The sequence below is a fragment of the Armigeres subalbatus genome, chromosome 1 (genome assembly GCF_024139115.2).
Source record: "Armigeres subalbatus isolate Guangzhou_Male chromosome 1, GZ_Asu_2, whole genome shotgun sequence".
NCBI lineage: Eukaryota > Metazoa > Arthropoda > Insecta > Diptera > Culicidae > Armigeres > Armigeres subalbatus.
In genome coordinates this window covers 14,230,242-14,255,543 of record NC_085139.1, presented here as the reverse complement: position 1 = coordinate 14,255,543, position 25,302 = coordinate 14,230,242, and the positions used below count along the sequence as shown (strand labels likewise).

Sequence of the window (25,302 nt, the reverse complement as noted above, 5' to 3'; positions counted from 1 at the left end):
ACATGGTTGATCTTGTGGAATGATGAGATTGCAAAGATACCAATTCAAAACATGCTGAATGCTGATACATTAAGCTTAATTTAACTTAAGCATCCATCACACTTTTCCCATTTCATGTATAGGAATGCAAGATTCCGTGTACGAAACTGGAAACCTGTAGATATTTCATCTAAGAAATTTTCTGCAGATATGGCATCGCCATTGCTCAACCCGCATACCTACTAACATCATCGGCAAACATAACGACTCGAACGACGAACGGCGACGCACCAAGCAAACGCAGAGAAATTCCTCCGCTCTTCGCAGTGTGTGAATCAGTCAGTAAAGCAGAGTGCGGTGAAGTTGTCACCTCGTCAGTCAGTCCGCCAGCCAGAAAACAGGAATCGATCGGTCACGAATAATAAAAACAGCGCAGTTCACAGTATTTAGTGAAAAAAATAGTATTTGTGGTGAATTCGCGTTTATTAAACAGTTCTAAAGTTCATTCATTCGGCGGTGAAGATGAGAGAAATAGTGCATCTGCAAGTGGGTCAGTGCGGAAACCAGATTGGATCGAAGGTTTGTGTCGCGGCGGCCATTCAATGGGAAAGTAGAGGTCATAAACCGTAGAGGAAGATTTTCGTCACTGGCGAAACATCTTTTGCTGGCCATGAAAGGCCGGGCGCTGAATGTCAACAAAAATCGATACGTTTTAAATAACAGTTTTGTACTTTCATGTTTCAAAAGGAGAACAATCTTCCTCTACGGTTTATTACCTCTATTGATGGGAATGATCACCGTAACGTGGGAACTGATTCGTGGCTCATTTCTCCATTTTCTTTCGGTGGTCGGAGTTGGGCACACTGATGGATGCAGTGACATGAATCGCTTTCAATTTAGGATTAGAACATTGATAAACGGGATTCGTTGTTCGTTGTGCAGTATTTATTCTTGATTCAAGCAAGAACATTAATCAATACAAACTAGTCATACAAGCAATTATGATAATCGACAGGGTTATTTGGTAATGTTAGTCCTAGTGGGATTCTCTCGTTCAAATGTGTGAGTGGCCGATAAAAGGAAAACAAATACACGCGGATGAGGAAACTCCTTGATGCTTGTGTTCAATGATTGAATTTTCATATTTTTTTGAAGCCTGCAATAATCGGGATGATGGTTCAATTTTGAGGTTATGAGCAGAAGAAAAACAAAACTATTTTTACACATGACGAAACGAACATTAGTGTGCCTGCATCAAACATCACTCATATCAACGCAGCATAGTAAACGTAGAATTGACATCTCAACAGTTGAAAATTTTATTTCGATCCTGATTTTTTGAGTCTCATCTCATTCGTTCCATGTCATGCTGACGCGTCGAGCGATGCGAAACGCGAAAACACTCGCAAAGCAGAATATCAGCAAGAGAGGAATCCTTATATCTTGGATGCGTTCGCGCTCGCATACGCGTCAGTATGTCATCAGCCTGATTTTTATTCTGCTTGCCAATCATACTAAAGGAAAGATTTGAGTAAACGAGAAACCTCCGTCTCAAATTTTATGATTATAATAATGTAAATTACAAATCATTTCAAACAAACTTGTTTTGTTAAAAAAAAAAGATAATTAATTTGCAGATTATTCATTGGAAATAACATATGTACATCATGTGAAACAAAATGGTTCGAAAAACTCCAAGCGAAATTTGAATATTATCCTTGGTATAGTGTAGGGAACGTCGATAACTTCATAACTTCGGTTTGTAATGCCGAGAATTGTAAATTGAAGGGCAAAATAAGCGCAAGCCCTATTAAAATCTATCTCACTTTTCACACTTTCTCTCATCTATATTCGTTCAAAAGGGGGTGGTTATGAACGAATGGGAATCAAAACAAACTCCATCAACAGGTCCGAATAGAAGCGACGACGGACGGCGAGCAATGACGTCGCTTGTCCGTGAGCACTGAGCAGCTTTTGGTCGGGTATATAGTGAGTGAAGAACGCAAAGCGCGTCTCACACTTTTCACTGTAGAGCAAAAATCTCTATACAGTAGAGTACCAATTTGGAGCTTAGCGGCATTTTTTTTATTTGGATTACGTATTTCAAAACACAACTGAATTATATCATTTCCATTGTTAATAACGTCACTGTGTTATTCATTCAACTGAATGACTTTAGACGTTTTGTTTTGAATAATTATCAACTGGGTTTTATCTTCAGTCAAGCTAGCAACCGGCAATTTGTGGGAATAGTGGTTAAGATTGACTAATATTTTTGTGCACACAGGCACACGAACAGTGAGACATTTGGAATGATATCCTTCCAAGACATTTTGTGTCGGTTTTATAAGAAAGACAAAATGATGTCACACTTATTGCCAGCAGCACAATCAGCCGTTTAATATCCGAAAACATTAAAGTTCTCGAGCTTCGTTTGCTGAGGTTATTTTCAATCGTATCAATTGAAATTATAGGATATTTATATTTATAGGAATTATAGGAATATTTTATAGGAATTATAGGAATATTTACTAACCGGCTTGTTGAGTACACGTAAAAAAACTGAATGTTATTTATTATTAAGATTTCTAATAATTTCTTGCTAAAGCAGGCGCTTAATAATTTATTTATTTATTACCAGACTAATGCCGGAGTGGCCTGTGCAATACATAAAAGTCTTCTCCATTCAGCTCGGTCTATGGCTGCACTTCGCCAACCACGCAGTCTACGGAGGGTCCGCAAACCGTCCTCCACCTGATCGATCCACCTTGCCCGCTGTGCACCTCGCCTTCTTGTTCCCGTCGGATCGTTGTCGAGAATCATTTTCACCTGATTACTGTCCGACATTCTGGCTACGTGCCCGGCCCACCGCAGTCTTCCGATTTTCGCGGTGTGAACGATGGATAGTTCTCCCAACAGCTGATGCAACTCGTGGTTCATTCGCCTCCTCCACGTACCGTCCGCCAACTGCACCCCACCATAGATGGTACGCAACACTTTCCTTTCAAAAACTTCTAGTGCACGTTGGTCCTCCACGAGCATCGTCCAGGTCTCGTATCCATAGAGAACTACCGGTTAATAAGCGTTTTGTAGATAGTCAGTTTGGTATGGCGGCGAACTCTATTTGATCGGAGCGTCGATTTCGTCACCACCGATAGAAACTCGTGGTGGGTGGCTTACATTGACCTCTCTTGAGCCTCTTCCTATCATGTACTTCGTCTTCGACGTGTTGATAACTAGTCCAATCCGTTTAGCTTCGCTTTTCAGTCTGATGTAAGCTTCCTCCATCCTCTCAAAGTCACGTGCCATGATATCAATGTCGTCGGCGAAACTAAATACATAACTGGTCGGACTTCTTAAAAATCGTACCACTCGTGTCAAATCCCTGCCATTCGTATTACTCCCTCCAAATCGATGTTGAATAGCAGACACGAAAGACCATCACCTTGCCGTAACCCTCTGCGCGTTTCGAAGGGGCTCGAGAATGCCCCTGAAACTCGAACTACGCATATCACCCGATCCATCGTCCCCTTGATCAACCGTATCAGTTTATCCGGAAATCCGTTTTCGTGAATTAGCTGCCATAGCTGGTCTCGATCGATTGTATCATATGCGGATTTGAAGTCAATAAATAGATGATGTGTGGGCACGTTGTATTCGCGGCATTTCTGCAATACCTGACGTATGGCGAACACCTAGTCTCTGGTAGAGCGTCCACCCATAAATCCCGCCTGGTACTGCCCCACGAACTCTCTTGCAATTGGTGTTAGTTGGCGGCATAAAATTTGGGATAGTACCTTGTAGGCAGCGTTCGGCAATGTGATTGCGCGGTAGTTGCTACAATCCAGCTTATCGCCCTTTTTAAGATGGGACACACGACACCTTCCATCCACTCCTGCGGCAGAACCTCATCCTCCCAACCTTGGTAATCACCCAGTGCAGCGCTCTAGCCAGTGCCTCACCACCGTGTTTAAACAGCTCTCCTGGTAGTTGGTCAACTCCAGGGGCTTTGTTGTTTTTCAGCCGGCCGATCTCCTCCTGGATTTCCTGGAGATTCGGAGCCGGAAGTCGCATGTCCTGCGCGCGTGCTCCTAGGTTCATTACCATACCGCCACCACCGTTTTCTGCCATATCGCCATTCAGGTTCTCTTCGTAGTGCTGCCGCCACCTTTGGATCACCTCACGCTCGTTTGTAAGAAGGTTCCCGTTTATGTCCTTACACATATCGGGCTGTGGCACGTGGCCCTTACGTGAACGGTTCAACTTCTCATAGAACTTTCGTGTGTTATTAGCGCGGTACAGTTGCTCCGTCTCTTCACGGTCTCCGGTGATCCTTTATTCGTCGCCTAGGTCGTTGCCGATTGTATCGAGTCGTATTATCTTCTATGTCGTTCGTAATAGTTGTTTTTAAAGGCGGCTTATTGGGCCTGCGCAAACTTCCTGTCTCGTCGGAGGGCCGTCGTGTCAGAGCTGTTTAGCGTCCCACCTAACACCAGGACTTGGGCTTGTGCGCTTTGAGCGGCACAAGGTCGCTTTGGCGGAGCCTACTTGCGGATTCATGCAGCTTTTTATAGAGGTTTAACAGGGCCCACTGTCAAACCCCACCACATCCTAGGCAAGCGCCACAACTCGCAGATGGCCTGGGGAGGGATCGTCAAGCCCTTGTACATAGTCCCTGCTGCCCTAATGACGTATTGCACAGAGTTCATTTTTTTATTTACTTGGCTTACATCTTAACACTAAATCAACAATTTGACGCCACACTGCACGGTTCGAGGCCACATCTCTCCATTCTTGGTTGCGCCCCATGCTCACCAAATCATTTTGAACCAGGTCCAGGTTCACTTTTCCTCGCCTTCTTCACCTGCCGCATCTGAAGAAAATACCATCTTTGAATGATTGATGTCCGGGATTCTTGCAACATGCCCTGCCCATCGTATCCTTCCAGCTGTTGCCACCTTTTGGATACTGTAAGAGTTTGGCAAGCTCGTGATTCATTCTTCGCCGCCACACACCGTTCTTTGTCCCTTTCCATCGTGTACCTTCTTTGAGCCACATCCGTACCATTCCAGCTTCGCGCCTATTATCTCCAAAAGTCACCTATTAGAGATTTTATCTTTGCTATAGCCACATTTATAGCGCAGTCTGCTGAAATAGGGCTCTATAATAGCACCCCCCAAGTAACCAAAAGTTCCTTAAAGAGTACGTTTTTCGCTTTATCATCTTCACTGAGCTGCTTAAGCGAAAAACGTACTTTTAAAGGAACTTTTGGTTACCTGGGCCCACCTCCGAAGATAAACTCACCAATGAACCTCTGTCACTGCATCACTGCTAAAAGTGGACATAATATTTTTTTTAATCAACTCATTGGTTTATTTTACTTCTTCCGCAGTTCTGGGAAACCATATCCGACGAACATGGCATCAATCCTACCGGCCACTATGAAGGTAATAACGACCTTCAGTTGGAGCGCATCGACGTGTACTATTCAGAGGCCAACGGATACCGATACGTGCCGCGTGCCGTTCTGGTAGATTTGGAACCAGGTACCATGGATTCGGTTCGACAGTCACACTATGGAAATATATTCAGGCCGGACAATTTTGTATTTGCGCAATCAGGAGCCGGTGAGTTTTTCTCCGTGTGAGGCAACAGCTGAGCAAGTCATCAATCATTGTTCAATTTTCAGGCAACAACTGGGCCAAGGGTCACTATACAGAGGGCGCCGAATTGGTCGAAACCGTTCTGGACGTAGTGCGGAGGGAGGCTGAAACCTGCGACTGCTTACAAGGTTTTCAACTGGCACACTCTCTTGGCGGCGGAAGCGGATCCGGAATGGGCACATTGCTGGTTTCGAAAATCCGGGAGGAATATCCTGATCGGATTATCAACACATTTTCCGTCTACCCGTCACCCAAGGTATTTGTTATGTTCCCTCCTTGTTTTGTTGACTCGTACTAAACATTTGTTTAAAAATTAAAAGGTTTCGGACACAGTCGTTGAACCGTACAATGCCGTTTTGTCCATTCATCAACTTGTAGAAAATACAGATGGCACATTCTGTATCGATAATGAAGCTTTATACGACATTTGTTTCCGGACGTTAAAACTTGGTTCGCCAACCTACGGAGATTTGAACCATCTGGTTTCGGTAAGTCACTATTAGGGTTTGAAGGTTTTAATGTATCATGCTGGTTGTTTCAGTTCTTAAATGCATTCTCCAAACTCTCAGCTCACCATGTCCGGTGTGACAACGTGTTTCCGGTTCCCAGGCCAACTGAATGCGGACCTGCGTAAACTAGCCGTCAATATGGTTCCGTTCCCGCGACTACACTTCTTCATGCCCGGTTTCGCGCCTCTTACAGCCAAGAATTCCAGGCAGTATCGTGTGGAAAGCGTAGCCGAACTGACCGCCCAGATGTTCGATGCGAAAAACATGATGACGGCGTGCGATCCTCGTCATGGCCGTTACCTAACCTGTGCTACCATCTTCCGAGGTTAGTCGATTCTCGAAAATAAGTTTAACCTTCGTTGATTGCTTTCTTTTAATCACTTTAGGTCTTGTCTCGATGAAGGAGGTCGACCAACAGATGATGAACGTTCAGAGCAAGAACAACAGCTATTTCGTGGAGTGGATTCCGAACAACGTGAAGGTGGCCGTTTGCGATATTCCACCACGTGGGCTCAAGATGTCGGCGACGTTCATCGGCAACACGACGGCCATCCAGGAGATCTTCAAGCGCATCTCCGAACAGTTCACGGCCATGTTCCGACGGAAGGCTTTTCTGCATTGGTATACCGGCGAAGGTATGGACGAGATGGAGTTTTCCGAGGCAGAATCGAATATGAACGATCTGATATCCGAGTATCAACAGTACCAGGAAGCTGCGGTGGACGATTACGAGGAGCATGAATATGACAATGAAGAGGAGCTTCAAGAATAATACCAGTGATCGAAGTAGTAGAATAGGACTCAGCTGCATTTTTTCTAAATGTGTTCAGCTAGAAACTGCTTTTTTATTAACAGCTGCAACTATTTGATTGCATCAATTTTAATATTCTGTTGTCTAATTTATTTGACTATAGTTTTTAAAGTTAAGTAATTAAAAAAGTTTAAATACTGTTAGTAGAGGTCAAAATAAATCATCGTTTTGAAGCACAATATATATATTTATTTATCAATTTCAATCATTGGAAAGAATTCCAGGTCTTAGTCACCTTGCTACTTAAACCACATAAGTATTAAACTTTCTTGTCTTATAACAAGTTGATATTTGTCAAACATTGAAGAATGTCGGCATTCCGTTTAAAATTTTAATAAGGTAGATACCGACTGTTCTTCTTCATTGGCATTACATCCCCCACTGGAACATTGGCGCCTCGCAGCTTAGTGTTCATTTAACACGTCCACAGTTATTAACTGCGAGGTTTCTAAGCCAAGTTACCATTTCTGCATTCGTATATTATGATGCTAACACGATAATACTTTTATGCAGGAATATGAGACAATTTCCAATCCAGCCACCCTTCTTAGCATGATCTTGCTTTGTAGCCGCCCAAAAACGAGAGTACCAAAAACGATGTGAGGTAGATGGGTTATCTATGTAGTTTGACAGCCGTTTCACCCTCCTGGTGGCGATACCGGCGTTTCTATCTGCTGTTGTACAACATGTGTTAAACCAGCTAAATACTCTTCGGTTTAAAATTTTCGTCCGCATGAAAAAAAAAAACTAAGGAAAAGGGGCTTACTCTAGAAAATTTAATTCATAATAGGATATCAGAATATCAGTGCTCTACAGGGTGTCTGCAAATTATACGTACAACAAGACAGCTTTTTAAATATTTCTTGGAATAAATTAAAGAACCAGCATGCATTGCATGTTATTATAATAGGACTACATAAACCAAGCTGAATTTGTTCACATTAAAATGACCCCTGTATCCTGAGTTGTACGCCTTCGATCGTGTTGGAAAAAAATCACAATGGCCGCACGTTTCTATACAGATACTTTTCACACATTTTTGACGATTGTGACATGATTTCAAATGTCTCGATAATATATTCGGTGTTTTTATGACTGTTGATTTCAAGATAGACCATACCGAATGATAAATTCATTCCAAATCGGGAAAAAAGGAAGGCAATTCCTTTTTGTTCGGAAAACCGAAAAAAAAGCCATTAACAAAGAATTTTTTTATACATGAAATGACGCTCAGTGTTCTCAGAATATACATCTGTTACAGCCTGCTGAGTTGTTATGCCCACATAGCTACCGATTCAGTCCATTATTGTCTGTTTTTGATTTGTAGAAGCAAACTATCAAAATCTGTACGGATAATTTGCAGACACCCTGTAAATTAAATTTCGATTTTAGAAAAAAAAAACTCATTTTGAAGACATTGGAAAAAAGCACTATAAGGAGGTTATAATCAATTGATAATTTAGTCACAAAAAAAATAATGCACATAAACCGTTTTCAATAACGAACACCAAAACTAGCCCTGCATCTAATCAGGATCATATTCAAGTTTTGGAGCGTAAAGTCGGGAAAGACTTTCGCCACTTTCACGCCCGTTTCAAATTACTCAGAGACTGAGTGAAATTGTATTGCCGTCTCTTTTATTCTCACGGAAATCTTACTCATTTTTCGTAAAAAGTGGAATTACTCAAAATTAGAGTAGTTCCACTTTTTATGAAAATTGAGTAAGATTTCCGTGAGAAAAAAGAGACGGCAAAACAATTTCACTCAGTCTGAGTGATTTCAAACGGGCGTGTTAGAATGAAGCTTTCATCCGGTCCTTTAAAAATTCTTACCGATCGAAAATCGCGAAGAATTTTCGGTTTTTAGCATTCGTGCATTTTGTTCAGTGTACGAAGCAAAATGAAAAGAGAAAATGTCGAAAAGTCCAAGCACGCAGCCAGTACGCAGGGACGTCACAAACAGAACGAAAAAGCAGCTAGCAGCAGCAGTTTATTTTTGCACAAAGAAGCCACAACACAGAAAAATTGGGAGCGGGCGTTTGAGTGTCGCGTCCAAAAGTGCTTTACTGGTGGGAAATTGCTACCGATTAGTGCTCCGCATCATCCAATAATCTGCGGAAAAGTGTGCAAACCATTTCGGCCAATTGTTGCTCCGATCGGGTAAGTGAAAATTTTTCAATGGCTTCTAGTCGTTCTTTCCTCTTTCGGTCAAAGAGCATCAACATCGGATTCCCCCAGAAAGGGTAGACTCATTTATTATGGGCCAAGTTGAATGGAACAGTGATTCAATCAGGGCAAAGATGGTTTCTAGACTAAAAACATTCACGATCCACCTTAAATCAGGTTTCGAGCGGGAGTGTTATTTGAATTATTTTTTTTTCCAATACTCAGCACCTTCTGTTTACTAACAAAATAAAGATCCAATAAGAAGAAAGCTGAAACTGTTTCGGATGGTTTCTTATTATTTCTAGCTTTAGCAAAGAGCGTTGTTTTTGTTATTTTATTTCTTTGACTCTTCGCTTTCTATTTCATGCTATAGTATTTGTATGGCCCAGCAGGAATTTAAAGCTAATAACAAAAAGATTGAGAAGATAGCTAGCCAATATAAACAAATTTATATATGCCTAAGAGGCTAGAAAATTTTATTCAAACAATTCATTCGATACTGACTTTTCCTGCAATGTGAAATTTTGGTTCGAACAATCGTGAACTTCCTCTATCTATACCAGAGGGGGGACAACGAATTTTTTTCATATGGAGTTTGGCAAGTATGACAGTACCCTCTTATTTGGCGCATAAATTTATACTCCAATGTCAAAATGCTCATATACTTACACAAATTGTCGTGGTATTTGTGAAAATTAGTATTGTTTACCATTTTTACAAGAGAGAGTGGTGTCGAAAGCACATATTAAATTAAAGATTGCAACGAACAAAAATACACCAAATCTAAAAAAATGTAGTGTTTTCACTTTATTCCGTACGCGAAATATGCAGATAAATAAGTATGTTGGTAGAAAAAACTCTGTGCTGAGCAGAAACAGTTGTTTCTGGCATTATTCAAACTTTGTGCGTTTCAGAACATTCTCACTCACTGCAGTGTTTATTTTTCATAGACTACGGCGTAGTGTTAGTGCCGTCGGCATTCGCTTGATTTGAGGCAACACATATTTGACACCTTAGCACCCGCCTGATCTATACTCAGCAAAAATATTAAAATCAAGGCATTTATTATTCTTCATGTTAGGTGTTGGAATAAACTTGTTACAAGGAAGTAGAAGTACTTATAGCCTCTGCAGATTACGAGCTTCTTCACTTAATAACATACTAAATAAAAATAAGATGTAGAAACTTTGACGTCATTAAAAGCTAGTCACACTTTCATTCTCATGAGTCTGTAAAAATAATGGTTCTCCTCTCGAGTTTTGATTTATATTCCGATTGTACGACATTTGGCGGTAAAACATTCCGCGGTTAACCATTTCGCGGTGTACCAGTTCGCGGTCTACCAGTTCGCGTTCAGTATCATATCGCGGTATAACATTTCGCGGTTTATATTATTTGGCGGTATACCATTCCGCGGTTAGTACTATTTCGCGGTGAACTTTTTCGCGGTCAATAGAAATTCGCAGGTTTAATTTTACTAATGTTACAAGTAGCTCAATATTGTAGGGTGCTGTCAACACGATACACCGCGCGCCTGTTGTAATGTTTCAAAAGTGCATTTGCACAAGATTCCACGCGGCGTTCCACATTCGAAAGGAACAACCACACCATAGGAAACGTCGCAATGTTATCTCCCCATAAGAATCGAGTATACGGGCAGCGAAAAGGCGGTGCGTCGTTTCCTTTGGGGAGCGCCGCGTGTACTTTTGGGCAAATGCGTTAATAATGTGTTCTTTAGCTTTGTAAAGCTTCAAAATTCATCTCACTTTTATGTAAATCAAATAATCATCAAGTTAACACCAGACTTTGTATAACTTCATATTTGCAAATGCGACTATGTAAAGAAGGCGAAACAACACAATTCACCTTATACCGGGTAAATCCGAACATTTAAAGAAGGCAAAACAACAGACTTAACATTATACTGGGCAAATGCAAACATTTAAAGAAAGCAAAACATAACATTTTGCTTTATACCGAGCAGATGCGAACATTTAAAGAAGGCGGAAAAACAGGTTTTTTCCTCATACCGGGCAAATGCAAATATTTAATGAAAACAAAACATCACAATTTGCCTTATATACCTGGCAAAAGCGAACATTTAAAAAGGCAAGCACAGAATATTTCGCCTAATACCGGCTAACATGTAAGAAAGATACATTTTGCCTAATGAATAATTTCCACCTTCTGAGTTCTATCAAAATACAATAGACTTTTAGGTTATTAATACAACGAGCTTTATCTGATATTGACTGTTTCCTTGGTAACAAAACGCGTCGACCACTTTTTAGGCACCTTCAAAAACGTCGCCAACAACTATATTATTAAACTGTGTTAGCAGGACATTAAATCATTTTAATCTGCATGAAAAACAGAGCTCAATTTTAGGAAATAATGTGATTTTAGAGTTTAAAAAAAAAATTTGACAGTTGATCTTATGGCCATTTTTTCTGGCGACGATTTTGGCGTCAATTTGATTTGCGACGATTTCAAATCGTAGCGGCCGATAAGGTGAAAAATTGATAATATAGTGTATCTTGATGGCAAAGTTCAGACATCTAATTATCATATTTACAATAATGTATATGTCTTTTGGAAACATAATATAAAAAATGCGTAAAAGAAAAAAGAAAAATGCTTGAAAGGGAAACGCAATGAATAAAACGGCCATATAAAGAAGAGGAAATTGAGAGTTGATAGAAAAGAATGGCAAAATACAAAAAAAAAATAAAAAGATAAGCTAAGCTTATCCGCAAAACGGAGCACCGCGAAATTGTAAACCGCGAAATTATGTATACCGCAAAATGGAATACTGCCAAATTGTATAAACCGCGAAACAGATTACCGCCAAATGATACAAACCGCGAAATGGTACGCCGCGAAGTAGTTTACCGCGGAATGTTTTACCGCGAAATGTCGGACAACCTTATATTCCAAATCAAAAGTAGGGAATAATTATGAGGAACACCATGTAGATCTTTTTTTAAGTTTGAAAAGTCTAAATACGGCGAAACAGTAAGATGTTATAATTGTCTGACATACATGATACAATGTAGTCGTTTTTCGACGATATTTGAACAATTATTTCAACAGAAAGCAAGCCCTAACAAGACTTCAGTTTCTAATTAGGATAATAAACGCAATTTCAAGGGATCCTAATATATATTTTATCATATTTATTGTAAGAAAACGAACGCATTCGTTTTTATCCTTTATCCTTGCCATATATATTTATCCCCCACTGGGACATAGCTGCCGCACAGCTTAGTGTTCATACATCACTTCCACCGCTTTTAGCTGCAAGGTTTCTAAACAAAGTTTCCATTTTTGCATTCGAATATTATGAGGTCAACACGATTATACTTTTATGCCCTTTTATGGAAGTGGGAAAAATTTCCTAGACTGGACCTCAAATTGAACCCAGCTACCTTCAGCATGGACTTGCTTTGTAGCCGAGCATCACCGCACGGCTAATGAAGGCTTCTATGATTTTTTTTTCTATTTTTGTTGTTTGTTCCCAGTTGTGAACCATCCAATGTACTATGCAACCACCAAATTCTGCCCACTTTTTAGTAGCTTATATATATTCAAGTATTGGTGATAGTTCTGAATTATACTCTTGGAACCTCAAGCAATGGAATGAAAAATTCTGAAAGCCTGAGAACGGACGCAATATCAGTTTGAGTACAATATGACTGCATATTAGGGGCAGTTATAGTGGATTTAAGCGTTCGTCTGAACCCATGCGGGCGAGCGCAGTGTTTGTTTGCTCGTTAGTCGCGACCAACAACGGCTGCAGGTCTGCAGCTGACTTGTTGCTGCACTTCAACCGCAAACGAGCACCCTGATAACAAACACCGCGCGGGAACCGCATTGACCTCTATATCTATATACGGCAGTCACCGCAGCCCACCCGCGACGTTTTTGTTGTCGGGGTAAGCATTGTGTTCCAGTGGCGTCGCGTAAACTCACTTTTTACCTATGCACTGACCCAAAAAATAAAAATTCTGATGTTTTGACAGCCTAAATGGACAATAAAATTATCAGAGACATTTAAGCTAATCAAAATCTAGTAATTCTATGCATTTCCGCACACCAATTCCTTAAATTTAAAGCCAGTGCACAGGTAGATCGAGGTTAGGGAAACGCCACTGTTGTGTTCACTGCATCACAGTAGTCTCTACTGCAGTTGCTGGTTTTGTTCAAGACGCCACCAGCGCTGTAATTTCGACATAATCTGTTGCAACGCTGTGTTAACTGCATTCCAAATAACCTCTTCCCGATACATCCTCTCGACGAGGTTGTCCGGGGTTGTATCCATGCCGCTGACAAGCAGCATTGCGTTCAACATCGAATCGCGGGCATGCAAACATCACATGCTCTGCCGATTCTACCTCACCTACACATTCCGGGCATTCTGCATAATATGTGAACCCGAACCTATGCAGGAACTTTTTAAAGCATCCATGTTCAGACAACACCTGCGATAGGTGGACACTTCCGGAATCAGTCTATGGGTCCAACGACCTTTGACTGCTGTGCCCCATGCTATTTGCTATTTGAGCAACGAAGCAGCACTCCACATCTTCCTCCAGGAGTATGTCTATCGCTAAGATTCGAGCAATGGCGCACACCGCCTCATAAGATATGATGCGGTATCTCCGGGGATTTCCCAGGTGGTGTGTTGTTGATCCTAGCCATCACTATCCTGTATGCATCCCCCCATGGAGTATTATTGGCCATCCTATACAGCCTTTAAATGCAGGCTCTCTTACTACATTTGATTTCGTAGTTCCGAGCTCTGTTCGCTGTTTGGAACACCCGGCGTCTTTCTAGCCTGTCCGCTTCGATTCTAGTTCTTCGCTTCTTTTAGCTCTAAAACAGGTTCTGCGAAGATCAGCTATCGTGCTCGTCTACCAGTGCACCGGTTTGCGGTTGCCGGTTGGCATAGTCCTCCTGGGCATTGTTACGTCATATGCTCGTGTTAGGACATCGGATAACTCATCACCACTAAGGCCTAAAGTCTGATTTTCCCACCGTAGTGATTCTTCCAGCAGTTCTTGGTCAAACTGCGAGGTAAGCCATCCTAGATCAACTTTACTGACCCGCCTTGTGGTTCTATTGGGATGCGGTACGGGTCGGACAGCAAGGCATCATCAGTCTTATTCTCGTGCACCGACTGTTGTAGCAGCGCTTGCGCTGCCTCGCAGTGGTACAGATTTAGCTTAGCTACTTGCATGACCGAGCCCGTCTGGAGGCCGGACAGGCCTGCCCACCGGATGAATGTTTGATGTCTGTGCCAGGACCACAGATCAAACACCTCGATGCAGTCTGGCAGGTGTGAGTCTTGTGACATAGGATTTATGTCCGTAAACGAAGCACTTGAAGCAGGCCTGAGGTTGTTGGTTGTTTCAAGTATCGAGAACTCTTTGGAATTACCAAGAGGAGGAAAGTTGTTTGGGATTTACATGAGAATCTCTTCAGATTTTTCACGAGAAGTTGTTCCAAATTCCTATAGGAAAATGTTCGTAATATCCACGGAATGTTCCTTTTGAATTTCTGTTGAGTATTCTTTGAAATTCACACAGAAAATTGTGACTGGTAAAAGAGATGATTTACGTTGACTTCCCCAATCTAGATTATATAAGACGTTTAGTTTTTTTATCCTTTATTAGAGTGATTTTTTCGCAGGGAGAAGTTAATCCCTAAACGGCTAGTTAGGCATAGCCAACTTTAAAACATCGAAAAAATGCTCGGAATGTTTGAGGATTTTTTTGGATTTCTTCATAAAATTCTTTTCGAATAGAAATAGAATAGAAATTCTTGGTAAGTTCCATTGACTGAAAGCGACAGACGGCCGAACTGGCAATTTGGCCGAAAAAGCTGTTCGCTCTACCAAGTCGCCCGGCCGAAACGATCATTGGCCAAAAATGCAATTTTGCAGAAATAGTTTTTTGACAGATTTTGGCCGCCATTTGGCCGAAAAAGTCATTTGATCCAACGGGTAATACTGGCAAATTTCAATGACTTATCTCGTACTGAGCGGGGAATATGGTCAGAAATGGCCATTTGTTTGGCGAAATGGTCTTTTTGTCTATTGACCATTGAACAAATTTCCGTGGCCCCTCTATTTTTGAATCGATACTGGCCTTTAGGCCAAAAGACATCTAGCCAGATACCATTCAGCAAAACTAAACGTTTCACGGAAACTGTTATCAGGTCAAAACTGGTTTGACCGAAAATGTAGTTTGGCCGAAAGCAATGGCTGTGGCAATGGCAAAAGGAAAATTTTGGCAAACCTGTAAAAAGTTGTTTACCCTAACTATTTGGCTGAATTTGCCGTTTGGATGAAAAAGTCGTTTGACCGAATATAGATCATTTGATAAAAAATGCCGTTTGGTAAAAAATGTCATTCTGTAGAAAGAGCCATTTGGCCCAAAAATGTACTTTCTGTAACCTTATTTGAAAAGTGTTGTTCAGCAGAATTGATCATTTTGCCAAAAAGACGTTTATCCGAATATCAATTCGGCTTAATGGGATTTGGTTAGATGGCTTTTGGCTTAAAGGCTAGTATCAACTTAAAAAGTAGAGAGGATACGAAATTTCGTTCAAGGGTCGTTTGACAATTAGCCTTTTCAACGCCAAATGAATGGATATTTTGGATTAAGTTACCCGTTCAGTTCCGCGCTAAGAATCGTCGCCGTAAAATCAGTCCGTATTCTTTCATTATCGGATTCTCGAACAAGTTGATGTTTCGGGAACAGTAGGTTGTTGGCCCAAGGTTCCCGATCCACCGGGATGGGGCTGCCGTCTTAGGTATAGCTACCGGGGAAGCATTTCATACTCAGCCGCTGGATGCCAGAACAGACGCTGTTGGAGCCGCACCTCCTTGGTGAACAGACGCTCGATCAGTCGGATCAAATTTGTTTAAAGTCCCACCCAACACCAGGACTAGGCAAGTGCGCTTTGAGCGGCACACGGTCGCTTTGATAGGGCCTGCTTGGGGACACATGCAGCTTTTTATAGAAGTTCAACAGAGCCCACTGTCGAACCCCACCACACCCTAGACAGACCCCACAGGACGCACCCTCTCACTCTAGCTGATATCAGAAGGACAACAGTGGCCAGGCTACACTACCAGCTAAGTACGCAACCCTTAGCTGGCGGTCAATTGTCATCGGAAGACCCGTGGAAGCGTGAGTATTGGAACTTGTGAGGACCAGAGCTATGTTAGGCGCCCCTTCGGATGTCAACTCACCAGCGCGAAACAACGGACACGAATAGGAACATGGAACGTTTTAACCCTAGCCCAGCAGGGTTAATTGGCACAACATGCCAATGAGGCTTGAGAGCCTGGGACTGAGTGAAGTCCGTTCGCCAAACTTTGGAGAACACAGAACACCGTCGGGACAAGTTCTGCTATACTCTGGTTTACGAGGTGAACACGCTCCCCGGCATCGCGGATTAGGCTTCCTACTAAGTGTTCAGGCACACTCTGCGCTTATGAAGTGGAAACCTATAAGTGAAAGGATAATCGTTGCCAGATTTAGAACACGGGTCCGAAACCTTACTATAATCCAATGTTATGCGCCGCCAACCGATGCTGCCGATCTGCAAGACAAAGAGAACTTCTGCAGTCAACTCGATGCTGTCGTAAATAGAATTCCGAAGGGTGATATCAAGATCTGTTTGGGCGACTTCAATGCGAAGATCGGATCCGACAACTCGAACCATGAGCGCATTATGGGACGCCCTAGTCTCGGAGAAATGAGCGAAAACGGAGAGCTGTTTGCAGAATTTTGTGGTAATAACAACATGGTGATCGGGGGATAGCTCTTCCCTCATCGACCGGTTCACAAGGTCACGTGGGTTTCCCGTGACAGCTTTACTGAAAATCAAATCGACCACATCCTGCATCAGCCGAAAATGGAAACGGAGCCTTCTTGATGTACGGAATAAACGTAGTGCCGATATCGCGTCTGATCATCGCCTCATTATCGGCGAAATACGCCTGCGCATTGCGCGGATTCGTCGGCAGGAGACAAGAGTTGGACGACGGTTCAACACACGCCGACAGGAAGATGCCACGGTGAAACGGTCCTTGGTTGAAGAATTGGAGACGCGTGCTGCAGATATTCCGGAAGGTGTCAGCGTGGAAGACCAATGGACCGCCATCAAGAATGCCTTCATCGCCACCAGCGAGAACAATCTGGGTGAACTGACTTGCCAATGTCCATGTCTGAAACTCGATCATGCATTTGCACAACATGTGATAGATTTAGTTCGGAAAAGGTATTGAAGGGTAACCGCTCCCTTCGGTGGGGTTTGATCCCACGAAACCAGTACGCTAGACAGGTGCTTTCCCTACTAATATACCTATACATACGAAAGGGCCTTGCACCATCGGTGGTAAATCATTCAGAAAGTTCTTTTCATCGCCCAACTTTTCTTGAGCCTTAAGGTCACTTCGTCTGGCGAAGGGATCCACCCTTTCGTCGGACGCTCCTCCCTCTCCACTCAAATGTGTTTTTTGTTTTGTTTGGTCGACACTTTTGTAACCATGAGTCGCGCGAGAAAAAAAGGTCCGCCACGCCAGAGCACCGCACTAACGTAAGGTAACGTTACACGTGTAACCAACCAGTTCTGCAATCTCACAGATCGAGCAGCTGAACTTTTGGAAAGATGAACTCCTTCCGGAGTGGCGCTTAAGTTATTCCTTCTTGTCACCGGAAAAAAATCATGACGCAAATCTTCATATATAACTTGGTTTTGTGTCCTTATTAGGCGGGAACAAATATGAATTCCTTCTTTTGTCATGTTGGTCTTTGGATAACGATTGGGGTGGTAAATAAAAAAAATAAATGAATTAATTGATAAAATCGTAAAACTCATCAATTTTATTATAGAATTTTCTGCGAAAGCTAAATATTTTATTAATTTTTCCAATCAAATTTTGAATTCCCCCTCAAGTAATAAAATAAAGTCACAAAAAATCGAGGGGACGGTGACAGGACAGGAGAAGAAAATAATATTTGTTCCTTCTTAAATGGGATGGGAAAATTAATAACTAAATTGATAAAATCTTTCAATGAAAATTCATAATTTTATAATTTTTCAATTAAAACTTAAATTTCCCCTCCGATAATCAAATTTGGTCACGAAATTTTGAGGGGGCGGAGACAGAAGAAGATAATAAAATATGTTCCCGTCTTATTCGGTTTTTTAAGTTGTAATTTGTTCAATCATGAATAGGGTGGGTGTACCAATTGTCGCCATACATAAGAACAAATATTTTTTAAACAAAAAGTTAAAGGCATGTGGCTGGACTTTATATATCAAGCGAAAGGTTTTACTTCCTGCTCCTTAGAACAGCTGTAAAAATCACAATAAAATTTGTTATTATCCTCAAAATTGATTAATCCATAATAGGAGCGCATGTACCAGTTGTGGTACTATTCTTAATTTTGGTTCCTTTTTTGGCAAATCCCATTGTTTTCTTATGGAACTGGTTAAATTGGGACCACCAGTGCGACAACTGGTGCAAAGGACGTCGAAAATTAAGCGAAATCAATTTTTACAATTATGCTTTGCTTGTTTTGGAGGAAATAAAACGTGTTATCGTATCATATTAATATGCTTTATCGATATGAACTTGGTTTGCGGTGATTTGATTGGCCATTTGGCATATAAAGCACTAGTGCGACAACTGGTGCTTCAGCCACAACTGGTACATCAAGCCTGTAGCTTTTAACGATAGTTCGTACAGTAAATGCTCAATGATTTGGAGTCACCACTCTTCAATTAGCATTATGAGCAGATAGATAAATTAAATTTCAATTTAATCGAATCACTATAATAAATGTCGATTCCGATCCCCGAAATGATAGCCCAGATGTTTTAGAAAAGGCATACTACAGTGGTTTTATCTATTGCCTCTACTAAGTACGTTTCCATCGCTCAACTTTTCGAAGGACAATAACAATCGTAGGATGTAAACTAAACAGACGCCAAGCATTGCCTGAAAAAAGGTCAATCAATAGGAAAAGATAATCAATGACGAGATCTTTTGGCTCACGACAGTTAGTAGTTCAGTTCATTGCATAGATGTTGTGAGTATTAACTAGTGGTCGTATCAACCCTTGCGAAATATATGAAGATCAGCTGGTACTCATGTCTATACCGTCGCAGTTAACTTGTTCGATATGCACACTACAAAGGTACACCGCATCGTTTAGCTTCGGCGGCAAGCTCTGTTTATTTCATTTTATTTGAATCCAACAATACAGGGACCGTGGAGGCCTGGCAGTCACGGGCGCAAACGCGCGCGCCAGTTATCGTTTTAGCTTCTCGTCGGTAATCGGTTCTCTGCCAGCGAAGCTCGAGCGTGAGCCACACATTGTGGATTCGGTGGTGGTGCAAAGTAGTCGCGCTCAAAGTGATATGCACTTGGTCTGCTTCAATTCGATGTTCGATAAGTAGGCCTTGCGCTCGAATAAAAAGCCTTTAAAGTGGCAACACAGAGTCTGCTATCAAAGGTAAGGCGGTGGTCGCAAATCGTTGCATACTAAAGGAGGGTATTCGATTAGGCGAAGAAAAAGTTTATTATCAAAAGTGCTACGTGTCAAGCAGAAAAGATTCTGGTTCGAGAAGGGTGATTCAAGGCCACACCATTTGGGATGCCTATAGTCGGTAGATGAAGTCTTTTACCTAGCAACAAATATAGCAATAACTGACACCAAACCGGAGAGAAATAGCAAGGTCATTTGAAAGTTTTACCAGTGGAAGTAGGGATATACGCTTCTGTGTCCCCAGAATCTACAGTTCCGTTCTCCATTGATCTTACGAACTTGAACGGTTGGCAAATGAAAATATTCCGCTAAAAATAACCAGTAGATATTTTGCCAAATAAACAAACGAAAAAAAATGTTTATGGCAATAATCAACATTTCGGCTGACGCTACAGTTCGAAGCATCTCCGAACCAACGCAAAGAGAGTGCTTGCGTCTTTAATGGATACGAAAATATAACCGCAAGCCCAGCTGGGAAGGATCGCTGTACTGGTGGCGCGTGGATTTCTGTGTAGACGTGACTCGAAACACGAGACAAATCGCAGGGCTGTTGGAGGTGGCTTGTGCGCGATATATGCAAAGGCAACTCAAAGATCCCATGCGCACAATCAATATGTACGAAACACTGTTCATATATAAATTTACTTTTCAAACATTGTATAAAATGACACGAAGGCTGATCATTAACCATAATACTTTGTTCTGGCAGGGGAAGTGTACTCAACAACGTATCTGAATTCAATAGACGAATCCAAGTAAAAATAAGAAGAAGATACACGACGGTGTTAACTTTGACAGATCCTACAGCGCAGCATAGGAAGATCATTTTAAAATGCTTATAATAAATTCTAGACAAATTGTAATTAAAATCTGATTGATGTACGATACGGAAAAAGTTCTGAATTACTTATTTGGAAGCTTATCTCATTTTTTTGTATATTTTCCAAAAATGTATCTATCATAAACTTCGGAACTTTTTCCGTATCATACATCACTCAGATTTTAATTACAATTTGTCTAGAATTTATTATAAGCATTTTAAAATGATCTTCCTATGCTGTGCTGTAGGATCTGTCAAAGTTAACACCGTCGTGTGTCTTCTTCTTATTTTTACTTGGATTCGTCTATTGATTTGTGGCCTTCTGTAGCCGGGTAAGATGCGCGGCTACAAAACAGACAGGTCCAGTCTAGAAAATTTTCGGGTTGGAAATTTTCTCGACTTCCCTGGGCATAGAAGTATCATCATGAGCCTCATGATATACAAATGCAAAAAAAAATATAACTTGGCTTAGAAACCTTGCAGTTAACAACTGCGGGAGTGCTGAATGAAAACTGCGAGGTGGCAATGTCCCAGTGGGGTATGACATGCCAAATAAGAAGAAGATTTGTCAAAAGTTAAACACGTTCAACTTTCTTTTCGTTCAAATTAGTTTTTTTTTTCCTTTTGGGTATTTTAATTACTGCGACCATTTGTTAGATCTATTGTGATATATGCCCCATTTCATATAGCTTTGTCAAGTTGACGCATCATTGCTATGTAGAGCAATTGCATCACCTTGACTACCAGCGTCTTCCCAATACGGTATTATAGTTCTGATGAATCGTACTACCAAATTGGGACTTGTTCTCCAAACTTCAGAGGGTTCTATCAGCCCCCTGTTGAAGAACTGTAATCTTTTTCTAAAAATTTCCGGACAATGGCATAACAGATGTTCCGAGTCTTCCACATGTATACCGCAGAAGCGACATACATCATCTTGAAGTTTTCCTAGCAGCTTCAAGTGATAACGGCTCGGGCAATGGCCTGTTACAAGACCCTGTATATGTGTTAAGATCTTTTTTTGAAAGATCTAAAATTTTGCGAGTGATAAATACGTTTGGTGTGATGAAGCGTTTAGACTGCCTCGCAATCAAGGTGTTCTTCCAAATGTCCTCTATTTTTTAATGTTCCCAAGATTTGAGTTCCATTCTAAGAGAACACGCAGATACACCACAAAAAGGTTCTGGACCTATGAATTGTCGAGATGAACCAAGTCTTGCCAGCATATCAGCTTGTTCATTGCCTTCAATGCCACAATGACCAGGAACTCAATATAGGTTCACTTTGTTACGACTACCCAAGGTTTGGAGTGACTGAACACATTCCCAAACGAGTTTAGATGTGCATCTTGCTGATTTCAGAGCATTCAATGCTGTTTGACTATCAGACATTATGCAAATATTTTAATGCCTGTAATTTCGACGTATGCATAAATTAGAGCATTCAAGAATAGCCTGAACTTCAGCTTGGAAAACAGTTGGCCACTTTCCCATGGGAATCGAAATATTCGTCCCTGGGCCAGTCACGCCTGCTCCAACTTGATTGTTCAGCTTTGAACCATCGGTGTAATACACAATCGATCCTGAACGAAGATCAAATTAGTTGAACGAAGGTGTTCAATTTGAGTTCAAGTCGAGTGGCTTGCTTATTTCACTTGCCTATTGACCGTATCATTATTTTTGTAGCTGATATTGGATTTCGATATTTTACCTTTGAGAAACATTATCGGCAATAAAAACTGAGGAATATAACAAACATCAACTACAAACCGAGAAAAAAAAAAGTAAAAATGTCTTTATTCGGCCGCATTTTGTTTCATTTTTTTTTTTGGGCTCGTGATTTTTATTTTCAAACGTATCGATGTATCGGAATATCGATGTTTCACCACCGATACATTTTGATATCGAAATTACGACAATCAAAATATTGATCCAGTAGTAACATTGATCACATAGCACATTTGTGGATGACAAATGTGTGACTGAAGTTTGTTTGACGTAATCTGTTACGGAACTGTAGAACATTTCTTGACAGCAGAATTTCCTTGACCATCTTCAATTCTATGAGATTATTAATTATTAGATTAAAGATTATTAAAGATGGTCAAATCCCTAATTATCATCTCAATATTAAATATACATCTATTAAAACTTGATTTGTGAATTTGTCTGAAACTTGATTTGTGCAATTGCACAACAGATTTAGTTCGAAAAATGTATTGTATGGTCGGGATTGGATCAAACTGGTACGATCACACAACCCTACTTCATTTGCGCAATTGCTGATGAAGCTGTGTGTGGATGCCAGACATAACTAATTACTCATTCTACTCGGTTATCATTGCACAAAACAATACGTGTGAACAAGTTGGTTTTAGAAACACATTGCAATAGTTCGGCTATGCTCGTGGTTCGATTTCATCAGTAACCTTCTGAGCTGCTGACGACGATGGAGGTCCTTCGTAGCTTGTTAGAGAAAGCAGATGTTTAGCGTATTGGTTTCCTGGGATCAAACCCCACCGAAGGAAGCGGTTACTCTCCAATCCATTCTTTGAACTAAATCTTTCACATGTTGTGCAATTGCACAAATCGAGTTTCAGACATAGTAATTAATTTCCACTCCAGGTGGTTTATTCCTGGAATATAGGCAATCAACTTTGATTTTGAAGAAAATGCGATTGGATAATGGGGAATTGAAATCGTTACCAGTTGAACTGAAAAAACTTTCTGCACACCGCATAATCTTATCGAATATTCAAATACTGCCCGTTATTAAAATGCTTCCAACTTCCAGAAGGTCCCGTCGAAATATTGCTTAAAACAATCTTCTGCAACAGCCCTGGTACAAAGAAACCGCTTGAAATCGTATTCGTGCATGAATACAACTGAACCGATGTATAGCTATGGAACCGTTTTGTGATTGTGTTTGAGGAGAATATATGTACGTACCGATAGCCGCGGCTTCTGTGAGTAAACAAAGTCAGCTGCTGGCTTCTTGCTGACGCTCATTAATCGAAAGCGGTGTCAAAGGCCTCTCACTTTTAAGTATCGCGCCTATTATGGGATGCTGACAGCTTGAACCGGACGAACCCAGAATGCGAAAATGCTTTTCGAATAGTGCTTACAACATGGGGCAATAGAATGTTTGTTCATTTGAGAATATTGGAACAAGTTTCAAAATAGGTAATTTCTAATTAGTATTAACATGTAATATATATGTAGTCAATAGCTTTGACTGTGTTGGTGGCTGTGTTAGGAGTATTCCAATAGTTTCTGATTCAGAAAAAGTTTCCCATGATGATGAAATTTTGGTCGATATTGTAGGAGAAAGTACGTTTCTTACTGGAATTCTTTCAGTATGTTTTCAAACGTTCATCAATTTAGATGGCACGTAAGTTTTATATAAAGAAAAAAAGACTGTGGCCGTTTTTGCCTGTGTGTATCTATTATCCATTTATAAGTGCATTACATTCTCTAATTTTTTCGATAAGTTTTTATCAGTCAAAAACACATTTTTGTTGTTTTTCTCCGAAATGTTTTTTACTTATCAATTAAGCTTGCGATTAACACAAAAGTAGGATTAGATTAATCAATCGCGTCGTATCTATCTAAGATGCAGCAGGTGACGAATAATGGTTATTCTAATAAGTGAAAATGTTGATTAGTAGTAATACTGCCTTTCTTCTGTTTTCGTTATAGCTTTAAAATGCAGATACCGATTGAATACATATTTCAAAATGATCAACTGAACAATTTATTTCATCTGAACAAAAAGTCGCTGCAACAAAATAAGTTTCGCTAGCTTAAGTTAAATATGGTATTTAATTCAGGCTACACCCAACCAGAAAATGCATGATTTTACTGCAATTAGATCACCGGTCACGAGAAAAATAAGAACTGGATATGTGTTTACATGGGGCCCTCCTAAGCCGTGCGGTAAGACGCGCGGCTACAAAGCAAGACCATGCTGAGGGTGGCTGGGTTCGATTCCCGGTGCCGGTCTAGGCAATTTTTGGATTGGAAATTGTCTCGACTTCCCTGGGCATAAAAGTATCATCGTGCTAGCCTCATGATATACGAATGCAAAAATGGTAACCTGGCTTAGAAACCTCGCAGTTAATAACTGTGGAAGTGCTTAATGAACACTAAGCTGTGAGGCGGCTCTGTCCCAGTGTGGGGATGTAATGCCAATAAGATAAGATAAGATGTGTTTACATTGAATCTATTTTTAAACTTCCATCGAGAAATGGTTCTCTAAATGCTCCGCCAAAACACAAAAATTTGGACGAAGACGAGTGTTGAACCTAGGTCCTACATAAACTTGAGCACTTATCGACTGATGCGCTAGCCATCGGGACTATAATACCAGATGATAGAAGCAGTGACAAAAGACTATCACAATCCTCGTTCTGTGTTATGTGAATTTGATAATGTGATGTAATCTCAAGTTGAAGGGTAAGAAAAATAGCAATGGGTGATGTGATGCTATATGGAAATAGCGCTTATTGGAGTCCTTTTCCGAAATCAAATTAAACTGAATTCGGAAAGATCGTGCGAGTTAAAGTTAAACTGCTGTACACGATTCATATACTTGTTCCTGGAGGAATCAATGAGAGTCATCCCAACGTATTGATCGAATCCAAATAAACCAAGGGATTGACACTTGTATTCTACCACCACAGTTCCATCCGCAGGTAACATTGAAAATTACGCAGACTGCCATAAGGGTGATCACGGGTAGGGAAAGATAGATGCGTTCCACGGTGATAATTTCATATACGACAAGCA

At 40.9% G+C, this 25,302-nt stretch overlaps 2 protein-coding genes across 3 annotated transcripts in view; both read left to right on the top strand.

Moving 5' to 3' along the window:
* The first annotated feature begins 277 nt into the window (after positions 1–277).
* On the top strand, positions 278–7,143 carry LOC134222145 (tubulin beta chain-like). The gene is made up of 6 exons (XM_062701292.1): positions 278–558; positions 5,372–5,606; positions 5,669–5,898; positions 5,963–6,130; positions 6,212–6,476; positions 6,538–7,143. Exons 1-6 carry the CDS (start codon positions 502–504, stop codon positions 6,921–6,923), a joined length of 1,341 nt encoding a protein of 446 aa, XP_062557276.1. The 5' UTR covers positions 278–501; the 3' UTR covers positions 6,924–7,143.
* A 1,767-nt stretch (positions 7,144–8,910) lies between these two features.
* Positions 8,911–25,302, top strand: part of LOC134222134 (GTP-binding protein 2) — a 39,792-nt gene continuing 23,400 nt past the window's right edge. The window contains exon 1 of one of the 2 annotated variants that reach the window (XM_062701279.1): positions 8,911–9,121. The gene's annotated coding sequence lies outside the window, so the exon portion shown is untranslated. Of the gene's footprint in view, positions 9,122–19,467; positions 19,663–25,302 lie in introns of those variants that run through there. The other variant, XM_062701283.1, reaches the window with a different exon arrangement.

Coding starts and splice junctions, on each gene's coding strand:
- LOC134222145 (XM_062701292.1), top strand. CDS start 502: ATGAGAGAAATAGTGCATCTGCAAGTGGGTCAGTGCGGAAACCAGATT. Junction 559..5,371: donor GAAACCAGATTGGATCGAAG/GTTTGTGTCGCG, acceptor CTTCTTCCGCAG/TTCTGGGAAACCATATCCGA. Junction 6,131..6,211: donor ATTTGAACCATCTGGTTTCG/GTAAGTCACTAT, acceptor CCAAACTCTCAG/CTCACCATGTCCGGTGTGAC.